A 23,897-nucleotide genomic window follows, 5' to 3' on the forward strand; every position below is an offset into this window, starting at 1 on the left:
ATCAATAAATTCTTAATTCCAGATATTTTTTATTGAATTCAAATTCCACCATCTGCTATGTTGAGGGGTCTCCCTCAACATAGCAGGGGGGTGGGGTGGAGGGGGGGGGGGGGCAGTGGAGGGTGGTCCTTGTTTTTATCTTTTGGCCTGTTGAAAGTTGAAGTTGCTGGCGGGATGGACTCTGTATGAGCCCACCCCAACAACGTGGCATCGTGGGACCCACCTCCATTAGGATTCAAACCCGGGTCCCCAAATCATTAGCTGAGTTTCTGGATTAATAGTCTAGTGATTATACCACTCGGCCATCGCCTTCCCTATTGGAACTCATTTGAGCACAGAGAGAGAAGGCACGTTGTATTGAGCCTGGAGTGGGCAGGGAGAGCAATCTGTGTCACTGTTGAACGTTTAAGGTGCCTGAACAAGTTTGCATTTTAAAATCTCAGCTATTGACGCTTAAATTTAAGTTTATTTATTAGTGTCACAAGAAGGTTTACATTAACACTGCAATGAAGTTACTGTGAAAATCCCCCAGTCGCCACACTCCGGCGTCTGTTTGGGTACACTGAGGGAGAATTTAGCATGGCCAATGCACCCAACCAGCACGTCTTTTGGACTGTGGGAGGAAACCAGAGCACCCGGAGGAAACGCACACAGACATGGGGAGAACGTGCAGACTCCACGCAGACGGTGACCCGAGCCGGGAATCGAACCCGGGAATGAACACCAACTTTCCAAGGATCAGGAGGACCCAATCCACATCAAACTGATGTTGCCATTGCTTTTACTGCAGTGGGGTCCAGTCGGAGTAATCAGACAGCATGATGGGTATTCCTGAAACACATGGGGCGGAATTTTACGACCTCGCTTGGGCGAGGCTTTTAAAATCCCGCCCGAGGCCAACGGAGATTTCCATTCTCCGAGCCTCACCCATCCCGATCCCGGTGGTAAAAATTCCGGCCATGGAGTGGCAAGACCGATTTAATTTCCTTACTACCAAAGATCGCTTTGGCCTTGCATGAATATACTGCTGTTGCTTTGGAGCTGTGATGCTGCGAGGTTTGCACTGATTTATTTGGATTGCATTAAATATCTTTTCACGAATCTGAATGTGGGTGGTGTGGAGATGGCATACTGGGATGGCAGGCTGAGTATTAGTTTGGACGCTCACTCATGTCTTGGTGGTAAAACGTATGTAGATATATATTTATATATAGTGCCATTGTATCCTATGACTGAGACACCAGTCTTAAATTGTACTTTTCAATGGAGCTTTGCAATCATACAACACGGGGTCATCGACAATCACTGGAGTTAGAGATCACAAATGTTCCATTGCCATCTTAGTCTGGATTCCCCCCTGCATGGTCTTGTGTCAGGGTAGCACGCCTGCCTTTGAACCAGAAGCGATGGGTCCCCACCCCAGAAGTAGAATTTTCTGGGTTTTGTTTGACTCAATGTCAACTCAGAGGTGAAAAGCGCTGTGCTGCCTGCCGGCTTTTCACACTGTAGATTGTGAAACGTAGTTTTTTAAAAAGCTGGAGGTGGGTCCCACGTTTCACAATGCTGTTGGGTGCCAACAAGAGCCCCCCAGCAATCTTGGCTTTCAACAGATCAAGAGATAAAAACAAGGACCCCGTCCCACAACCCTCATGGACAGCGTGACCCCTCAACAGGCCACATGGAACCTTCCACACACATGGGGAACCGCCCCCCATCGACACATGGAACCCCCCGCTCCATGGAAGACAACCCTCGCAATTCCCCCGGGTACTATACCCTGGCGTGGCAGGATTGACCTATAAGCAGAGATTGAGTCGGTTAGGATTATATTTGCTGGAGTTTGGAAGAATGAGGGGGGGGGGGGTCTCAAAGAAACCTATAAAATTCTAACAGGACTAGACAGGGTAGATGCAGGAAGGATGTTCTCTCAAGAGAATGACAACACAGGCCTCATCTCTGGATATGTACCTTTGGAACGCAGGATTACTCCATATCTCTTTTTTAACAATGCTGGGCAGTAAATTATGAAAATATGATTAATTATTTAATGATGGGGGAGTCCAGAACCAGGGGTCACAGTCTAAGGATATGGGGTAAACCTTTTAGGACTGAGATGAGGAGAAATTTCTTCAGCCAAAGAGTGGAATTCGCGACCACCAAAAACAGTTGAGGCCAAAACATAGAAACATAGAAAAAATACAGCACAAACAGGCCCTTCGGCCCACAAGTTGCGCCGGTCATGTCCCTACCTACCTAGGCTTATATATAGGCTTACCTATAATTCTCAATCCTATTAAGTCCCATGTACTCATCCAGAAGTCTCTTAAAAGACCCTATCGGGTTTGCCTCCACCACCACTGACGGCAGCCGATTCCACTCACCCACCACCCTCTGAGTGAAAAACTTACCCCTGACATCTCCTTTGTACCTACTCCCCAGCGCCTTAAACCTGTGTCCTCTCGTAGCAGCCATTTCAGCCCTGGGAAAAAGCCTCTGAGAATCCACCCGATCGATACCTCTCAACATCTTGTACACCTCTATCAGGTCATCTCTCATCCTTCGTCTCTCCAAGGAGAAAAGACCGAGCTCCCTCAACCTAACATTGTATGTTTTCAAGAAGCAGTTAGATATAGCTCTTGGGGTGAAGGGGATCAACGGATCTGGGTGGAAGCCAGGGTCAGGCTGTTGAGTTTGATGATCAGCAATGAAGCAGCCCTTTCAAGCGTAAGCAAACCAAGCAAGCTGCTGCTAATCAAGCAAAGAAGGTTTGCTGACATGAACATGGGTGGCACGGTGGCACAGTGATTAGCACTGCTGCCTCACAGCATCAGGGACCTGGGTTCAATTCCAGCCTTGGGTCACTGTCTGTGTTGAGTCGGCGCATTCTCCCCGTGACTGCGTGGGTTTCCTCCGGGTGCTCCGGTTTCCTCCCACAGTCTGAAAGACGGCTGGTTAGGTGCATTGGCCACGCTAAATTCTCCCTTGGTGTACCCGAACAGGCGCTGGAGTGTGGCGACTGGGGGAATTTCACAGTAACTTCATTGCTGTGTTAATGTAAGCCTTACTTGTGACTGATGAATAAACTTTTAACTTTATGGGCAGCATGGTGACACAGTGGTTAGCACTGCTGCCTCACAGCATCAGGGACCTGGGTTCACTTTCGACCTTCGTGACTGTCTGTGAGGAGTTTCTCCCCGTGTCTGCGTGGGTTTCCTCCGGGTGCTCCGGTTTCCTCCCACAGTCCAAAGACGTGCGGGTTAGGTTGATTGGCCATGATAAATTGCCCCTTAGTGTCAGGGGGACTAGCAGGGTAAATATGTGGGGTTACGGGGATAGAGCCTGGTTGGGATTGTTGTTGGTGCAGACTTGATGGGCTGAATGGCCTTCTTCTGCACTGTTGGGATTCTATGATTCTATCGAAAAACTGAAAATACAACAGGGACCCAGGCTGTAAGCAGCGAAATTTCTGTTCTCGTTAGCCAAGATCAACAGTTGTTATTTATCTCATCTAATTAATTTTGAATTTGGTGATGTGTCTTGATTGAATTATTAATTCTAATGAGTGGAGGCCTGTGTTGCCATTATCTTACTGTATTCTTGGTTTTAATTAATCTTCATGCTGCTATGTTGGAGTGCTGTATTTCAATTGAGTTTTGATGAGTCTCATCTCTGGATATGTACCTTTGGAACGCAGGATTACTGCATATCTCCTTTTTAACAATGCTGGGCAGTAAATAATGAAAATATGATTAATTATTTAGCCATCAGTGTCGAAAGGCTGAAAGCAGCCCTGATATTTTCAATGACATTGCAGAGTACTTGACCCCACACAAGTTAATTGGCTGTTAAGTGTAATCCAGTTTGATAGTAAGAACAGCACAGGTAGTTGCGTGCGGTGCTGCTAAAACTGACAGTAGTTGTGTGAACAGACTGCAAAAGCCTCAGAGTCCAAGGGACTGGGTTGGACGTCAGAAATCGGCAGCACAGTGGCACAGTGGTTAGCACTGCTGCCTCACAATGCCAGGGTCCCAGGTTCAATTCCAACCTCGGGTCACTGTCTGTGTGGAGTTTGCACATTCTCCCCGTGTCTGCGTGGGTTTCCTCCGGGTGCTCTGGTCTCCTCCCACAGTCCAAAAGTGTGCAGATTAGCTGGATTGGCCATGCTACATTGACCCTAGTGTCAGGGGGACTAGCAGAGTAAATGTGTGGGGTTATGGGGATAGGGCCTGTGTGGGATTGTGGTCAGTACAGACTCGATGGGCCGAATGGCCTCCTTCCGTACGGTAGGGATTCAATGAAATTGTCCCACCTGGGAGCTAGGTTCAAAACTGGTCTGGGCTAATAGAGAGGGGGAAATGTTTGCTAACTCATTGGACACTGTAGTGACTGGAAGCTCAAAGCAAATACTGACACTTATTGTAGGCAAATATACAGGGTGGCACAGTGGTTAGTGAGCCACTAGGATGGCATGCTAATGGGGGAAAAACGGGGAGTCCTCCACGCTGGCCTTTTCAATGTGCTCCGGATCCCAATCTTACGGCATTCAGTCATTTTTCTCAACAGCTGGGAGCTTTGTGCCAGTGGGTTGGGTTGGGGGGTTGTGGGGGGGTGGGGGGGGGGGGGGGGGGGGGGGAGGGGGGGGGGCTTGGGGGGGTGGCAAAGCCTAAACATGTCGGTGAAACTGGCTTCAGAGTGCTCAGATACCTTTGCGCCAGGGTGTCCCGATCTGCTGGTGAACTGGGAGACCTCCTCCCATCCCCCCACAGAAATTGGACCACGCCCCCCTACCCCACCCCTTCCATCAGAGGCATGTTCCATGTTCTCCCCCACACCAACATGGGTCGCCAGCATCGGGGGACCAGGGCCCTCCCGATGGGTCCATACCTCCTCCCACCCACCATGGATATTGGACCACTCCCCCCCCAGCCCATCCATCAGAAGCATGTTCCATATTCTCCCCCACACCAACACGGGTCGCCGGCATTAGGGCATCAGGGCCCCCTCATGGGTCCATACCCCCTCCACCCTTCTCCCCACCGTCATGGCCCCCTTCGCGATCCTGCACGACCTGCCCCTGCCCTTGCGTAGGCCCCACCCGGTGCATAGGCACCCATCATAGCCCCCCCCCCTCCATTGCTCCCCCCCCCCGTCATAGTCTCCCCTGTCACAGCCCCTGTGCATGCCTCACCCTCACTCAGGCCTCATCCCCTTGACAATCCCCCTGACACACATGCAGTGCCCAACTGATGGCAGGTGGGCACTGCCCAGCCTTGCCCCCGACCATCCAGGAGCTTCAATGGTCTCCAATCCCCCGGTGTGGCCATGGCGCTTGGTCTCCGCTGGGAGAGACCAGTAATGATTCACGCTGATGTGACGTCATGCCGGGGAAAGTGGGAAGCATCCAGGAGAGGAGAAGCAGCCGTGCCGAACTCCATAATGAGACGGAAATCCAGGCAATTAGATGCCAGTAAGCTTTGTGAAGTGGTTCGCGCCTGTAAAAAGGGGCCAGGAAGATAGCAGTCCAGTTCGCGCGAGGTGTCTGTTGGACCTTTGGCCTCTCCCGCCATTTTCCCAGCTCGCCGTGCCAATCGAGGGGTGCACTGAGCTGGTAAGATCATGCCCACAATGTCACTTTCTCACCCGACCCACACCCAGTCCCACCAGCCTAAAGATTGAGGCTGGGTGGGCAAAGACTCTTTAAGTGGCCATTAAGGGCCTTAGTAGGTGAATGGGTGGGATTCCTGTTTCCGGCCCAAGTGTGAAATTGAGCCTGGGTTTGGGTGGGATGGTTCCCACTTTCCAAGTAAGCATGCTGAGTGACTTTAAGGGGAACTTGGGGGAGGTGAAAAGTTCACGTATCTCCTGCCCCTTGTCCCTCAGGGCATTAGGAATGAGGGTTTAGAAGGTACTGTCAATGGAACCTCTGTTGAGTTCCTGCAGCGCATCTTGTACAGGGTACACACTGCTGTTACTGTGCCTCGGCTGTGGAGGGCGTGAATGTTTAAGGTGTCGAATGGGGTACTGATCAAGTGGGCTGTTTTGAATGTTGTGAGCTTCTTGGATGTTGCTGGAGCTGCCCTCATCCGGGCAAGTGGAGTGTATTCCATCACATTCCTGACTTCTGCCTTGTAGATTATGGACGGACTTTGAGGAGTCAGGAGGTGAGTTACTCGCTGCAGAATTCCCAACCCCCGGCCTCCTCCTGTGGCCACATGGTTGGTCAGGTTTCCTACAGCTCCACTTACAAAGTTCCATGTAACTACTTATTTCACCAGTCCAAGTTTTATAATTGATTTGTCAAATGATGGTGAATTATTATCCATTCTTTCATAGAATCATCATTGAATCCCTACAGTGCAGAAGGAGGTCATTCAGCCCATCGAGTCTGCACCGACCACAATCCCACCCAAGTCCTATTCCCGTGACCCCGCATATTTACCCTGCTAGTCCCCCTGACTCGAGGGTTAATTTACCATGGCCAATCAACCTAACCCACACATCTTTGGACTGTGGGAGGAAACCGGAGCACCCGGAGGAAACCCACACAGACACAAGGAGAATGTGCAGACTCCTAACAGACGGTGACCCAAGCCGGGAATCGAACCCGGGTCCCTGGTGCTGTGAGGCAGCAGTGCTAACCACTGTGCCACCGTGCCGCCCCTCCATCAGGATGCCTGCAGATGGATGCCACTTGTTCGGCCTTTTAAGTGTCAGATCAACCCAAGATAGGATGCAATGCCTTAGCTTGTCAGCCTGGATCTTGTTCGTCTATCTTGTGGGGACCATGAATTGGGTTTAATTTGAATTTGTTTCTTGGAGCAAGCAAGGAGATGGATTTAGGTTTGACCTGTCTATTCTGAGCACTGGCTTTGTAACTTTAAGCATGGAGTTAAAAAAAAGAATCATAGAATCCTACAGTACAGAAGGAGGCCATTCAGCCCATCAAGTCTGCACCGACCACAATTCCACCCAGACCCTTTTCCCCGTAACCCCACATATTTACCCTGGCAATCCCCCTGACACTATGGTCAATTTAGCATGGCCAATCAACCTAACCCGCACATCTACGGACTGTGGGAGGAAACCGGAGCACTCAGAGGAAACCCACGCAGACACGGGGAGAAAGTGCAAACTCCACACAGACAGTGACCTAAGCTGGGAATCAAACCCGAGACCCTGGCGCTGCGAGGCAGTCGTGCTAACCACTGTGCCACCATGCTGCACAAGCAATTAGAGTTAAAATCATAGCGTCGAACTCTGGAGAGGGAACCTTGTAGATACTTAATGACAATACTGAGAGATCAGTACTTGTACTGTGGATGACATGTAGAAGGCTCCATTTGTGGTCAAGGGGTTATAAGATGTGTTATTGCGCATGGAAACGCTTGTGTTTGATTATTTTTAGCACCAATCTTTTGGAAATCTCACTAATTGGGACAGAGTATCCGACTGGCTGCTAATGGTGCAAAACTGATAGAAATTAATAGCCTTTCTCTTCCAGAGTTGGGTATTTTGAGACCAATTCAGGCAGCCATGATTGTGCTAATTTGCCCTGTAACTTAACTGGTCAGATACGATGAGGCAGCCACTACATAATTGTGCTGTAACCAATCCATTCCAATGGGGAAGGCTCAGAAGAGGCCAGATTAGACAGTGCAAGGACTAGAGTGTGACATTTAGGGTAGAACCTTACCAGCCACGCTCCCACTGCAGCGGGGTCAGAGAATTTGACGGCCTATCAAATCTCCGTTCATTGCACGGGGATGGGAAAATCCCGCCGGCGCGAGCGGTGATAAGATTCCGGCCTTAGACTCTGATTAATATTTGAGGAAAGCAGAGAGTGCGATGTATATATTTTTTAATGTTTATGGAGAATAATATTGGATAATTATGGGCGGCATGGTGGCACAGTGGTTAGCACTGCTGCCTCACAGTGCCAGGGACCCAAGTTTAATTCCAGTCTCGGGTCACTGTCTGTGTGGAGTTTGCACAATCTCCCCGTGTCTGCATGGGTTTCCTCCAAGTGCTCTGGTTTCCGCCCACAGTCCAAAATATGTGCGGGTTAGGTGGATTGGCCTTGCTAAATTGCCCCTTAGTGTCAGGGGGACTAGCTAGGGTAAATGTAAGGGGTTACAGGATGGGGCCTGGGTGGGATTGTGGTCGGTGCAGATTCAATGGACCAAATGGCCTCCTTCTGCATTGTAGGATGCCATGATTCTATGTGCAGGTTGATGCGCGATATAACTCATGAGGCTAGAGATGCTCGAGGAAATAAAGGCTTTTATTGACTACTACAATAGAGCTACCATATATAATACACGATCCCAGACTGAAGGGTCCCAGACAGAGCAGTGACCTTTATACCTCTCCCAGGAGGCGGAGCCCGACTGGGATGTACCATAATAACTATATTACAGGTAGAACAGCCCAACCCTAACCCCAACAGTAACATGTAGAACAGCCCAACCCTAACCCCAACAGTAACATATATACAGACTCATAGTACTGGCCAGACCCTGGCTCAGTACTACCTGATGGGAACCAACGATGGTTCACCACACAGGTTAGGTGGATTGGCCATGCTAAATTGCCCCTTAGTATCCCAGGATATATAGGTTAGAGGGATTAGTGAGGTAAATAAGTGGGGTTATGGGGTAAACCTGGGTATGAATAGTTGCAGACTCGATGGGCTGAATGGCCTCCTTCTGCACTGTAGAGATTCTATGAACTGTTCCAGATTGAGGATGCAATATCCACAGTTTCTGATTGAATGAAGCTGCTTCCCATTGCACTGGAATATGGAGCATTTGGCGCAGAGCTGCTGTAGAATGGAAGATGGCAATGCACTACACATCTGGTTTTAGTTATTTGGCTGCATCCTTCATAGCTCGGAATTGTTTTACCTCCCTTTTCCCTGATTCCATCACAATTCATTTGAAGACTCGACAAAGAGTATTGAGGCTTGGCGATGCAGAGTTTGAGTACATCAAACTTTCACCTCCGCTGTCTGTATCAGAATCCAACTCAGGCTTGTCAGGTCAACTGGGGGCGGCATGGTGGTTAGCGCTGCTGCCTCACAGCGCCAGTGACCCAGGCCCAATCCCCGGCCTCGGGCGACTGCCTGTGTGGAGTTTGCACGTTCTCCCCGTGTCTGCGTGGGTTTCCTCCGGGTGCTCTGGTTCACCCACTCAGTCCAGAGATGTACGGGTTAAGCGGATTGGCTACAGTAAATTGCCTCTTAGTGTCCAAAGCTGTGTAGATTAGATGGATTAGGGCGGGGGAGGGGGCCTGTGTAAGATATTCTGTCAGAGAGTCGGTGCAGACTTGAAGGGCCAAATGGCCTCTTCTGCACTGTGGGGATCCTAAGTTTGAACGTCCAATTTGCGAACATGCAAACTCCACACAGAATGTGACCCAAGGCCGGAATTGAACCCGGGTTCCTGGCGCTGTGAGGCAGCAATGCTGACCACTGTGCCACCATGCTCCCTTTCAGGTACCTTGTATTATTCAGCGATGCACCTTACTTTTCTCACCGTTTTATTTACTTTCGACTATAGCTGGCCTCGGCTTTGACCATTGTAATGTAAACTGAATAAGGCCTATATATGGTATCTGAAAAACAACATGGTTTGAAATTTGATTTGATTTGATTTATTATTGTCACATGTATTAATATACATGCTTCTTGTGCGCTATACAGACAAAACATACCGTTCATGGAGAAGGAAAGGAGAGAGTGCAGAATGTAGTGTTACAGTCATAGCTAGGGTGTAGAGAAAGATCAACTTAATGCGAGGTAGGTCCATTCAAAAATCTGACAGCAGCAGGGAAGAAGCTGTTATTGAGTCGGTTGGTACGTGACCTCAGACTTTTGTATCTTTTTCCCGAAGGAAGAAGGTGGAAGAGAGAATGCCCAGGGTGCGTGGGGTCCTTAATTATGCTGGCTGCTTTGTCAAGGCAGCGGGAAGTGTAGACAGTGTCAATGGATGGGAGGCTGGTTTGCGTGATGGATTGGGCTACATTCATGACCTTTTGTAGTTCCTTGCAGTCTTGGGCAGAGCAGGAGCCATACCAAGCTGTGATACACCCAGAAAGAATGCTTTCTGTGGTACATCTGTAAAAATTGGTGAGAGTCGTAGCTGACATGCCAAATTTCCTTTGTCTTCTGAGAAATCTGAAAGGGTTTCGGGTAGAGGATAGTCAATTTGGAACTGGGCGGCATGGTGGCACAGTGGTTAGCACTGCTCCCTCACAGCGCCAGGGACCCAGGTTCGATTCCCAGCTTGGGTCACTGTCAGTATGGGATCTGCGCGTTCTCCCCGTATCTGCCTGAGTTTTCTCCGGTTTCCTCCCACAGTCCAAAGATGTGCGTGCGGGTTAGATGGATTGGCCAGGCTAAATTGCCCTTTAGTGTCAGGGGGAGTTAGCTGGATTAAATGCATGGGGTTAAGTCATAGAATCCCTCCAGTGCAGAAGGAGGTCATCCAGCCTATCGAGTCTGCACCGACCACAATCCCACCCAAGCCCTATCTGTGTAACTCTACACAGCCACCCCATTAATCCCGCTGACACTGATCAATTTAGCATGGCCAATCCACCAAAATCTCACATCTTTGGACTGTGGGAGGAAACCGGAACGCCCGGAGGAAGCCCACACAGACACAGGAAGAACATGCAGACTCCACACAGACAGTGACCCGAGGCTGGAATTGAAGCCAGGTCCCTGGCGCTGTGAGGCAACAGTGCTACCCACTGTGCCACCGTGCCGCCCTAGATAGGGCGGGATAGGGCCCTGGGTGGAATTGTGGTCGGTGCAGGCTCAATGGGCTGAATGGCCTCCTTCTGCACTGTATGATTCTAACTACCTGAGTCAGACCACAGTTCCTGCAGATAAGACTCAGTGTATAAAACAACCATGAAGATAAACTCTCTTTTTTGACGAAAACCAGCTGAGCATCATGAAAATATGCCTCAGATGAGAATCTTCCTGTACGGTTTATTTATTGCTCAGACTAATACAACTTAAAGATCAACTTTGGGTGACTGTATTCTGAAGAGATTTTGTATCTCTGCCAGGGTTGAAAGTTAATGCAGGAAAACTGTGTTGAGGGTTCAGTTGATGGCTATCTGTCTCAAATGGCTCTGAACTGTGGTGCTATTGTTTGAGTTCATAAATTAATTGCATCAGAAATTGCAGACGAGAGATAGGAAAGCGAGAAGAAGCTCATTATCCCAGTCCTCAGTTTCATTCTCATTGAAATTCCAGTGACCACGGATTTTTGGCCTTGGTGAGTGTGCAGCCCAGCTGATGGATGCTCCAGTTCTCATTAATATCTCCTTTCAGTACTTTATGGAATACTTTTCATTTGAGTGGTGATGTTTGTCCTTGAGACAAATTTCCAAAAGAGCATTGCGAACTTCTCAGCTCCGAAGGGGCGGCACGGTGGTACAGTGGTTAACGCTGCTTCCTCAGGGACTAGGGTTCAATTCCTGGCTCGGGTCACTGTGTGGAGTTTGCACGTTCTCTCCGTGTCTGCGTGGGTTTCCTCCGGGTGCTCCCCCTCCAGTCTGAAAGACATGCTAGTTAGGTGCATTTTCTCGCTGCCTCAGAAAAGCAGCCAGCATAATTAAGGACCAGACATACCCCGGACATTCTCTCTTCCACCTTCTTCCGTTAGGGAAAAGATACAAAAGTCTGAGGTCACATACCAACCGACTCAAGAACAGCTTCTTCCCTGCTGCCTTTTGAATGGACCTATCTCGCACTAAGTTGATCTTTCTCTACACCCTAGTTTTGACTGTAACACTACATTCTGCACCCTCTCCTTTCCTTCTCTATGAATGGTATGCTTTGTCTGTATAGCTGAATCAGCCAATATTTTTCACTGTATACTAATACATGTGACAATAATGAATTAAATCAAATCAAATCAAATGCTAAATTCTCCCTCTATGTACCCGAACATGTGGCGACTGGGGGATTTTCACAGTAACTTAATTGCAGTGTGAATGTAAGCCAACTTGTGACACTAATAAATAAACTTTAAACATCATTCCGACAAGATGTCCAACCGCTCCTTATTTCATGGGATTGTCCTGTGTTTGGAGACATTGTCCCACAGTCCAAAAGACGTGTTGGTTAGGTACATTTTAAATTCTCCCTCAGTGTACCCAAACAGGCGCCGGAGTGTGGCGACTAGAGGATTTTCACAGTAACTTCATTGCAGTGTTAATGTAAGCCTACTTGTGAAACTAATAAATTTGAACTGGAACCTATTGTCTGCGTAACAGTAAAAAGTGGTCCAGGTACCTTTGCTACGAAGATTCGATTAAGCAAATCACTCAAAAGATTTTTAAAGGGTTCTAAAGAGTTTGGAATCTGTTATTTCCTGAACAATTCAAGGCATGTAGTATCGGTTGTTTTCAATGTCCCCTTATTTCTTCAAATTATATGATTTCTGACAGAGATCTGCAAAATATTTGCTATCAAATTAAAGAAATTTGGCATGTCAGCTACGATTCTCACCAACTTTTACAGATGCACCATAGACAGCATTCTTTCTGGTTGTATCATAGCTTGGTATGGCTTCTGCTGTGCCCAAGACTGCAGGAAACTACAAAAAGGTCGTGAATGTAGTCTAGTCCACCACGCAAACCAGCCTCCCATCCATTGACCCATCCATTGACTCTGTCTACACTTCCTGCTGCCTCGACAAAGCAGCCAGCATAATTAAGGACCCAACGCACCCTGGACATTCTCTCTTCCACCTTCTTCTGTTGGGAAAGGGATACAAAAGTCTGAGGTCACGTACCAACCAACTCAAGAACAGCTTCTTCCCTGGTGGAGAGCGGATGTTTGTAGATGTGGTACCAATCAATAATCTGCACTTTCTGCTGCCTTAGAAATCAAGGACCCCATGCACCCCGGACATTCTCTCTTACACCTTCTTCCGTCGGGAAAAGGTACAAAAGTCTGAGATCACGTACCAGCCGACTGTTTTTGTACACTGGGGGAGAATTTAGCATTTGATTTGATTTGATTTAATTCATTATTGTCACATGTATTAGTATACAGTGAAAAATATTGTTTCTTGCATGCTGTACAGGCAAAGCACACCGTTCATAGAGAAGGAAGGGAGAGAGTGCAGAATGTAGTGTTACAGTCATAGCTAGGGTGTAGAGAAAGATCAACTTAGTGCAAGGTAGGTCCATTCGAAAGGCAGCAGGGAAGAAGCTGTTCTTGAGTCGGTTGGTACGTGACCTCAGACTTTTGTATCTTTTTCCGGATGGAAAAAGGTGGAAGAGAGTACGTCCGCAGTTCGTGGGGTCCTTGATTATGCTGGCTGCTTCTCCGAGGCAGGTTCACAAGAAGGTCCTCCGTCTTCCCCGCCCCCCTCCGCACCGGATGCCCGTAGATCAGGAGCGTGGGACCGAAGTGCAAACAAAACATCAATAAAAGTTTTTTGAGGTAACTAAAAAGGGAGTGCAGCTTATAACATTCAACATAGACATGGCGCACGGAATCTGCAAGATCGCAAAAAGGGCAAGTTTCTTGGGAGCCTGTGAACCGGTGCAATTTATGGTTGTATGGGACTGCTGTATGCTCCATCCTCCACCCCAGGTCCCTGAAGTAGTGAGAGCGGATCCCTCCATAGGGGGACCTCCATTGGGGTCCTCTGCCGCTGGATGGCAACAAGGCCTGTCAAGGTGTATCCGGGCGACGGGCAAGGATACGGCAGTGGAAGGGGTACAGCAGCAGCCCATACAGAGAATCCCCTCTAGTGCAATCACATACTTCCTATCGTGAAGCGACCAGAACTGCACAGTACTCCAGCTGTGGCCTCACCAATGTTCTGTACAGCTCCAACATTACCTCCTTTGTCTTATACTCTATGCCACAACTGGTAAAAGCAAGTGCCCCATATGCCTCCTTAACTACCCCATCCACTTGCTGTCCCACCTTCAGTGATCTGTGAATAAGTACCCCAAGATCCATCTGTCCCACTGAACTTCCTAATGTCCTGCCACTCATTAAATACCCCCTTGTCTTGTTATTTCTTCCAAAGCACATCACTTCTCACTTATCAGTGTTAAATACCATCTAAGTTAAGTTAAGTTTATTTATTAATCACAAGTAGGCTTGCATTAACACTGCAATGAAGTTACTGTGAAAATCTCCCAGCCGCCACGCTCCAGCGCCTGTTCGGGTACGCTAAGGGAGAATTTAGCATGGCCAATGCACCTAACCTGCACATCTTTGGAGTGTGGGAGGAAACCGGAGCACCCGGAGGAAACTCATGCAGACATGGGGAGAACTGGCAAACTCCACACAGACAGTGACCCAAGCCGGAATCGAACTGGGTCCCTGGCGCTGTGAGGCAGCAGTGCTAACCACCGTGCCACCGTGCCACCCCTGCTTTGTTACTGCTCTGCCCACTTGATCAACCAATCTTCCTGTAACCTACAACCAACTTCTTCACTATTAACCTCCTTAACAATCTTGGTGCGATCTGCAAATTTGCTTCACATTCCCCCCACATTTTCACCTATATCATTTATATATATAGCAAACAGTAAGGGACCCAGCACTGAAGCTTGTGCTACACCAGTGGACACCGGCCTCCGGTCACTCAAACAGCCTTCTACCACCACCCTGATCTACCTGATCAGGTTTAGGGTGAACGTCTACATGATCGTGCCTGCACAGGTTGTGTTCAAACGTTATTGGTGGGATTTTCCAGCCCTTCCCTTGTATTTAACACTGAAATGGGCAAGATGATGCACTCTGGAAGAAATAACAAGACAGGGGACTCCCCCCCCCCCCCCCCCCCCCCCCCCCCGCACTCTCCTGGCAGCAGGATGGGAAAGCCAAAGCACTGTAGACATCGGCGGGACCGGAAGATCTGCCGTCTGGAAGACAGGTCGCAGGGGGTGGAGGGGGTGGGGGGGATGTGGGATCCTCTGTATGGCTTGCTTCAGTTAAAAGGCTTCATTTTAAGATATTTCTGCCTATGTAACTCACTATGGGGCGGCACGGTGGCACAGTGGTCAGCACTGCTGCCTCACAGGGCCAGGGACCCGTGTTCAATTCCCGGCTTGGGTCACTGCCTGTGCCGAGTTTGCCATTCTCCCCGTGTCTATGTGGATTTCCTTTGGGTGCTCCGGTTTCCTCCCACACTCCAAAGATGTGTGGGTTAGGTGGATTGGCTGTGCTAAATTACCCCTTAGTGTCAGGGGAACTAGCTAGGGTAAATGCATGGGTTTATGGGGATAGGGCTTGAGTGGGATTGTTGTTGGGACAGATTCGATGGGCCGAATTGCCTCCTTCTGCACTGTAGGGATTCTATGATTCGGTGCTAAACTTTATAGCTAACTTGGCCACATTTTAAAACTCAGCTGGGAATTCTGGGATGAGCTTAGAAATTGACTGCATTTGAAAATGTGATATTAGCAGAAATGGTTCTTTTCATAAACAAGCTTTTCATGGTCACACAGTTGCAAATTGTTTTTGAAAGTTACAGATACTGCTTGTACCTGGTAATTTCATAATACAGATAAGAACTCATATATTGTAAGTAACAATAATCTGTTTAGTTCAGTTGAGTTGAATCCTGTACAAGTTCAAGATCAAGTCTGCATCGGAACTAGTTTTCTGGGGCCCCTCTTCCCCCTCTCGCTCCTTTCCCTCTCTCTCCAGTAAATCAGTATCATTCATAGAAACATAGAAACATAGAAAACTACAGCACAAAACAGGTCCTTCGGCCCCACAAGTTGTGCCGAACATATCCCTACCTTTTAGGCCTACCTATAACCCTCCATCCTATTAAGTCCCATGTACTCATCCAGGAGTCTCTTAAAAGACCCTATTGAGTTTGCCTCCACCACCACTGACGGCAGCCGATTCCACTTGCCCACGACCCTCTGAGTGAAAAACTTCCCCCTAACATTTCCCCTGTACCTACCCCCTAGCACCTTAAACCTGTGTCCTCTCGTAGCAGCCATTTCCACCCTGGGAAAAAGCCTCTGAGAGTCCACCCGATCTATGCTCTCAACATCTTATATACCTCTATTAGGTCTCCTCTCATCCTACGTCTCTCCAAGGAGAAAAGACCGAGCTCCCTCAGCCTATCCTCATAAGGCATGCCACTCAATCCAGGCAACATCCTTGTAAATCTCCTCTGCACCCTTTCAATCTTTTCCACATCCTTCCTGTAATGAGGCGACCAGAACTGAGCACAGTACTCCAAGTGGGGTCTGACGAGGGTCTTATATAGCTGCATCATTATCCCCGGACTCCTAAACTTAATCCCTCGATTGATAAAGGCTAGCACACCATATGCCTTCTTAATCACCTCCTCCACCTGCGAGGCCGATTTTAGAGTCCTATGGACCCGGACCCCAAGGTCCTTCTGATCCTCTACCGTACTAAGAGTCTTTCCCTTTATATTGTACTCCTTCATCCCATTTGACCTGCCAAAATGGACCACTATGCATTTATCTGGGTTGAAGTCCATCTGCCACTTCTCCGCCCAGTCTTGCATCCTATCGATGTCCCTCTGTAACTTCTGACATCCCTCCAGACTATCCACAACCCCACCAACCTTAGTGTCGTCGGCAAACTTACCAACCCATCCCTCCACTTCCTCATCCAGGTCATTTATGAAAATGACAAACAGCAAGGGTCCCAGAACAGATCCCTGGGGCACACCACTGGTGACCGACCTCCAATTAGAAAAAGACCCATCTATACACACTCTCTGCCTCCTTTGGGCAAGCCAGTTCTGGATCCACTCATTTTTGTTCAGTTAATTTTTAAATGATGCTCAGTAAAACACATTCTACTTTGGTTGTGCCCGTGTCTATTCTAAGAAGAGAACAGATCCTACAGGGGAGTTCACCTTGTGACCTTGCAAGGTTGACCTACTGGTTTACTATGATCTCTCTCTCTTTCTCTCTGATATGTCCACCAGGTGACGAGGAGGATGAAGACACGGGAGAGGAACGGCTGCCCTCCTGTTTCGACTACGTGATGCATTTTCTGACCGTCTTCTGGAAGGTTCTGTTTGCCTGCGTGCCTCCCACTGAATACTGGAATGGATGGGCTTGCTTCATAACGTCCATCATCATCATTGGTCTCCTAACAGCCGTGATTGGTGATCTGGCCTCTCACTTTGGCTGCACGATTGGCCTGAAAGATTCGGTCACAGCTGTGGTGTTTGTCGCTCTTGGCACTTCAATACCAGGTACGTGACAATGAGGACCCCCAAAAACGTGAACGCTACTTTCTGCTTATCTGATTATTTTTATTTGCATTCTATTGAAATTGATGGAGGATATTCATGTTAACTTAAAACAGTTTTAACTCGGGCGAAAGAGAGTCATTTACTGTTTAGTTTATTTCTTTAGCTATGAAGAGAAGTTGGAGAAACTTGGTTCGCTCTCTTTGGAGTGACAGAGGTTGAGAGGCGACCTGATAGAAGTCTACAATGTTATGAGGGGCATGGACTGAGCGGATAGTCAGAAGCTTTTCCCCAGGGTGGAAGAGTCAGTTACTAGGGGTCATAGGTTTGAGGTGTGAGGGGCAAGGTTTAAAGGCGATGTACGAGGCAAGTTTTTTTACACAGAGGGTGATGGGTGTCTGGAACTTGCTGCCGGGGGAGGTAGTGGAAGCAGATAGTATAGTGACTTTTAAGGGGCGTCTAGACAAATACTTGAATAGGATGGGAATAGAGGGATATGGTCCCCAGAAGGGTAGGGGGTTTTAGTTCAGGTTGGGCAGCATGGTCGGTGCAGGCTTGGAGGGCCGAAGGGCCTGTACCTGTGCTGTAATTTTCTTTGTTCTTTGTTATCAGTGTCACAAGTAGGCTTACATTAACACTGCAATGAAGTTACTGTGAAAACCCCCTAGTCGCCACATTCAGGTGCCTGTTCGGGTACACTGAGGAGAATTGAGCATGGCCAATGCACCTAACCAGCACGTCTTTCGGACTGTGAGAGGAAACCGGAGCACCCGGAGGAAACCCACGCAGACACGGGGAGAACGCGCAAACTCCGCACAGACAGTGACCCAAGCCGGGAATCGAACCCGGGTCCCTGGCGCTGTGAGGCAGCAGTGCTAACCACTGTGCTACCATGCTGTCCTACATGTTGCCCTATTGAAATGTCTCCAAATGCCTTAGCTGCAATTACATGCAGTGATAATGGTTGAGGTGGCAGCCACTTTGCACTCGACAAGATTCTGCAGCAACATCTTGGGCAGCACGTGGGGCTGATTTCCCTCTGCTTTCCCATCGGGTTAAGGCCTATCTTCCAGGCCCAAAGCAAGGGAAGGTGTAGCAGAGTGTGGCTGCCTGAGGAACAGCAAACCTGATGTATGTACAACTGAAAATAAGTCACATCACCTTCCGATTGGAGGCCGCATTCACCCTGTGTACATGTAGAACATAGGAGAGTACAGCACAGGAACAGGCCCTTCGGCCCACAATGTTGTACTGAACATGAAGCCAAATTAAACTAACCCCTTCTGCCTGCCTTTGGTCCATATCCCTCTATTTCTTACATGTTCATGTGCTTATCTAAAAGCCCCTAAACGCCCCTATCGTATCTGCCTCCATCACCACCCCTGGCGGTGCATTCCAGACACCTACCACTCTGTGTGTAACAAACTTGCCCCTCACACCTCCTTTGAACTTTCCCCGTCTCACCTTATGTGCATACCCCTGGTATTAGACATTTCAACTCTGGGAAAAGGGTTCTGACTGTCAACCCTATCTATGCCGCTCATAATTTTATAGACTTCTATCAAGTCTCCACTCAGCCTCCGTCGCTCCAGAGAAAACAACCTTAGTTTGTCCAGCCTCTCCTTATAGCTCATCCCCTCTAATCCAGGCAGCATCCTGGTAAACCTCTTCTGCACCGTTTCCAAAACCTCCAATGTCTGAAATTATGTGACGGCGTTGTTAAGTCCGAGACTAAGTCCTGCTTATATAACAAGCATAAGATGGGGGCTGTGCGAATAGGGAGTTTTTATTTATTTGTGGGAATGGGCGTCGCTGGCTGGCCAGCATTTATTGCCCATCCCTAGTTGCCCGAGGACAGTTGAGAGTCAACCACATTGCTGTGGCTCTGGAGTCACGGGTCGATTAGACCGGGTAAGGACGGCAGATTTCTTTCCCTAAAGGACATTAGTGAACCAGATGGGTTTTTCCGACACTGGACAATGGTTTCATGGTCATCAGTAGATTCTTCATTCCAGATATTCGTTATTGAATTCAAATTTCACCATCTGCCAAGGTGGGATTCAAACCCGGGTCCCCAGAACTTTAGCTGACTTTCTCGATTAATAGTCTAGCGATAATATCACGCGGCTATTGCCCCCCCTAGAGTAAAGTAATTAATTCATTTCCAATCACTTTTTTGGGGGGAGGGGGGTGTTATTTCTGGCACTGCAGGGAATGCCATGGAAGTTTTTGCCTCGTGGCTGTGCTGACCCGCTGCGCCTCCTGTTATTTTACAGATACTTTTGCCAGCAAAGTGGCCGCCGCCCAGGACCACTATGCCGACGCCTCCATCGGAAACGTCACCGGAAGCAACGCCGTCAATGTCTTCCTGGGCATCGGGTTGGCGTGGTCCGTCGCTGCCATCTACTGGGCATCCCAGGGCAAGGAATTCCGGGTCGACGCCGGCACCTTGGCCTTTTCTGTCACTCTCTTCACCATCTTTGCTTTCGTCAGCATCAGCATCCTGCTGTACAGGAGGCGGCCGCATATCGGGGGCGAGCTCGGGGGTCCGTGGGGGCCCCGCGTTGTCACTGTCATGTTATTTGGGGGACTGTGGTTACTGTACATTCTGTTTTCTTGTTTGGAGGCCTACTGCTACATCAAGGGATTCTAAAGCAAAGGGGACCGCCCCCCCTCCGCTACCCCCAAAGAGACGCACCACTTGAATCTCTTCGAACACAAATGCAATACTTGCCAACAATATTCCACTCTTTAAGGGTTTAAAAAAAAAGACATTGGAGATGGCCCCATTGAAAAGGGCGGCAGCCTCCCTACAAATCAAACGAAGACACAAGACATTTTGTAGAGGGTGTTCTGTACCTTTGTCACTCACTCCTGAGCTTTCTTGCCTTACAGAAGGGTTTTTATTCGACTACAAAAGGGAGGGGGTTGGGGGGGTGGTTGGGGGGTGGGGGGAGGTATTGGGATGCTGTTGGGTTGTTTGAACTGAGTTGGGTGAAGGTTTGTCTAGTTGAAGAGTCAATAGGGGAGAGCAGAAACGGCGTTGGGTACTGCCCTTCTGAAGTGTCAAAGCCCTTCAACTCGTTCAAAGCAATTCTCATGTCCGGTCCTTGTTGCTGAGAGGTAGTCCATCCCAGCAGAACAAAGACAATGTTTCGTAGAAGGAACTGAAGAACACTACTTAGGTGCAGCGTGGCTGGCGATCGAAGGCTTGCCCCTTGCAAAGACTCCCTTTAATACATGATTACGCGTCCTGTAAATTTTGAAAACCGGTTTTTACATGTCGGTGAAACATATCGGGAACCTTGCTCATGTTGTAACGACCTGAGGAGAATTGAAGCGTTTATTGGGGGGAAGGGGGTGTTCCGGCCAAAGGTCAACCTGTCTCTCTTCAGAATACTTGTTCGGTTCTTTTTTTCGAATGGCGGGTCTGACTAAACCAGTGCCGGGGGTTTCATTGTAAATACTGTCGCGCCATCTCGACACGCCCTCGCACCAACCTCAAGGGAAATGCCATCCAGAGTCTTAAGATATTGCTTCCAGAAGTTGCATAAATAGTAGGTCTTACACCTGGGGACAGGGATAGGGGCCATTCAGCCCTTGGAGCCTATTGCACCCATTCAATGTGATGACGGCCGATCTGTTCTTAACTCTATTTATTTGAAATGATAGCAAGATTGTTGGGGTGGCGGGGGGGGGATGTTGAAACAGCAGAGTTTACAGTGACCTGTGGTCCATATAGAGCCAGACTGTGACTGAATGGTGCTATGACCTCCTGGTGGTAACTTGCAAAGCAAATGTGTGGAAACATGTCTGATTTGAATAGTTTGTACACATTACAGAGGCAGCCGTTTGCTACATGAAGGAGCATGCAGTTGCTTGCATTCTCTGCAGTTTAAACAGGACTTAAGATAAGGCTACAGAAGGCATCATTCACTGTAACTACTTGAGCGGCCACACTGGTTGCAAGTGGCAAAATTGTGAAAAGCAAGCCTTTGCTTGTGGCGATGGTACGGTATCTTGGGGATGGATATCACCCAGGCAAAGCTGACTGTGAAAAAGAGATATGGGGCGGAATTTTACCGGCATGCCTGCCTGAGGTTCGTACGATCCCGCCCGAGGCCAACGGAGAATGCCGGAATCGGGGCGGGTGTGCCGGTAAAATTCCGGCCATGGTGTCAGACCTGAAGCACTCAAAGTTTGAGGGAGTTTCACGTTTTTGTTTTAAAGTTTATTCATTAGTTTTACAACTAGGCTTACATTAACACTGCAATGAAGTTACTGTGAAAATCCCCTAGTCGCCACACTCCGGTGCCTGTTCGGGTACACTGAGGGAGAATTTAGCACGGCCAATGCGCCCGAACAAGCACGTCTTTCAGAATGCGGGAGGAAATCGGAGGAAACCCACACAGACACGGGGAGAGCGTGCAGATTCCACACAAACAGTGACCCGAGGCCGGGAATCGAACCTGGCTCCCCTGGCGCAGTGAGGCAGCAGTGCTAACCACTGTGCCACCGTGCCACCCTGCAGAAGCTAGAGGGAAGGGTTTGAATGTGGAATCTCTGGGATAATCAAGTGGAAGTAGCTAGATATTCAGAAGTGCTCTTATCTTTCCTACTGCTAGTGATGTGGTAAACCCCTATCTGTTCATAACCCTCTCCTTTACGATGGGAAATCAAAAACTGGTCCTGTACAAGTAGGATCTTTCTTTGACGGGCGTGACATGTTAGCCAGTCTGTCTAAGCAAGTGCTGTTGAGTTCATTGGATTGTTGGTTTTATCCAAAGTAAAAGTAAAGTTTATTTATTAGTGTCACAAGTCGGCTTACATTAACACTGCAATGAAGTTACTGTGAAAATCGCCACACTCCAACGCCTGTTCGGGTATTATAGCTTTTAGGAAGTTTGCATGGATAATTTCAACATACTCGCGTGCATTTCTTTCTTTCTGCTTATGAAAGGTTTGCGTCAAATCACAAAGAAATGTAATTGTTAAAAAAATGAGTAACTTTGAGTAACTTTTTTTTTCTTTGCAGTTAGATTCGCTGATTTTTGATGTGATAATTTGTGACTATGTTGACTACTGGCTAGTTGCTTCTCGATTTAGGTGCACATTCGCTCGTGTAATAGTGGTCATAACTCATGTTTCTTTTTACGCCTCCTTTCGAGTGAGAAAAGATGCAGGTTAGAAGAGGGTGGGAGATCTGAGGTAAGGCACCTCAACGGCCACTCACCCACACTGACCGACAAGTTGTGAATATTTTGCCCGCCATTGCGCTTGTGCGTCCGAGGATTGGTGCACGCCAAGATCAGGTTGAAGGGGTTAGGATGGGATGGCACCCCAACGGTGCCTATTCAGTTGGTGCCCACTGGTTCAAAGATGTGCGGGTTAGGTGGATTGGCCACTAAATTGCCCCTTAGTGTCAGGGGAGTAGCTCGGGTAAATGCATGGAGTTATGGGGATAGGGTCTGGGTGGGATTGTGGTCGGTGCAGACTCGATGGGCCAAACAGCCTCCTTCTGCACTGTAGGGATTCTATGATCCTATGGTCACGTCACCACCCGTCCAATCGAGTGGCTGCTATCTCTGGCCTAAGAAAAGATGGTTCAAGTATTCTGAAGAAATGTAAAAATGTCTGAAAATTGTTGAAGTAGAGTCTTGTGATAAACATTTTCTTTAATTCCTTTCTATCTTGTCCTCCACTCCACCAAATCCCCAGTTGTGTGAATGAAACTGTGAATAACTCTGAGCCTTCCATCTGGGTTTGTCTGTAGTTGGTGTTGGCCCAGGGAGAAGGCAGTACTACATAAAGGAAAGGTCGATGACTGTAAGGACATGACCTGGTTGGTGTGGGGTTGACCAATTCATTACCCAGTTCATAATAGGAGACCCTATTACCTTATATACAGTTAAGCTCCACCCCTACCATTTAATATACAGAACTATTTATGCAGTTATTACTGTTTAGGATCCCTTCCTGCACACAACGGAAACCAGGGCCGGAATTCTCTGGCCGTTCATGCCCCATCTCCGCTGTCAGCGAGAATGGAGAACTTGGCGCTCAGCCAAATCTCCTTTCGCTGCAGTGGGACTGGAGAATCCCAGCCACGGGCGAGATCGGTGAATCCAGCCCAGACTTTTTAATCAGGTGGTGAAAGACAAAAGGCCAAGAAATTCCAGCACGCCCATTATTGGGCACCTTGCCCGCACAGTGTTAGCAGCCCACAATCAATTCAGGAAGTCTGAGGAAGACCGCACACCTCGGAAGTAATTCGGGAGAAATTGGGGAGGAACCTGGAAGTAGGAATCGGGAGTGTGGTGAAAAATCCAAGGATTGGGAGTGGCTTGAGTACGGCAGATGCTAACCTTTCCTTACTTAGGTAATGTTTAGCATTGGCTCTTCATTGGAGACCATCAGCGCCGACAGCTCTGGGGGAAGAACCAAAGATGCAGCAGGAATCAGAAGCAGGCAGATGTCCCCTTATTTTATATGCAAATGACTTGCACCTGCCTCAGGTGTGAGTAAAGGATGCCACTCGTTTGTCCTTTACCAAGATGGCAACCCAGCATGATAATGTGGCAGAAGTGTGTGACGGACACGCCCAAAGATGTGCAGGTTAGGTGGATTGGCCATGCTAAATTGTCCCTTAGTGTCAGG

The 23,897-nt window shown here is 48.5% G+C and overlaps 1 protein-coding gene across 6 annotated transcripts in view; it reads left to right on the plus strand.

Annotated features, from left to right (window-relative positions):
- The window catches only part of slc8a3 (solute carrier family 8 member 3), a 470,313-nt gene extending 450,164 nt beyond the window's left edge, over nt 1–20,149 (plus strand). For all 6 annotated transcript variants that reach the window (XM_078233408.1, XM_078233411.1, XM_078233409.1 and 3 more), the window contains 2 exons: nt 16,971–17,243; nt 19,517–20,149. In XM_078233408.1, coding sequence (XP_078089534.1) covers nt 16,971–17,243; nt 19,517–19,893 — 650 coding nt within the window. In that variant the 3' untranslated portion in view covers nt 19,894–20,149. The remainder of the gene's footprint in view (nt 1–16,970; nt 17,244–19,516) is intronic.
- Nucleotides 20,150–23,897: the final 3,748 nt, after the last annotated feature.

Source organism: Mustelus asterias, chromosome 18 (assembly GCF_964213995.1).
Source record: "Mustelus asterias chromosome 18, sMusAst1.hap1.1, whole genome shotgun sequence".
NCBI lineage: Eukaryota > Metazoa > Chordata > Chondrichthyes > Carcharhiniformes > Triakidae > Mustelus > Mustelus asterias.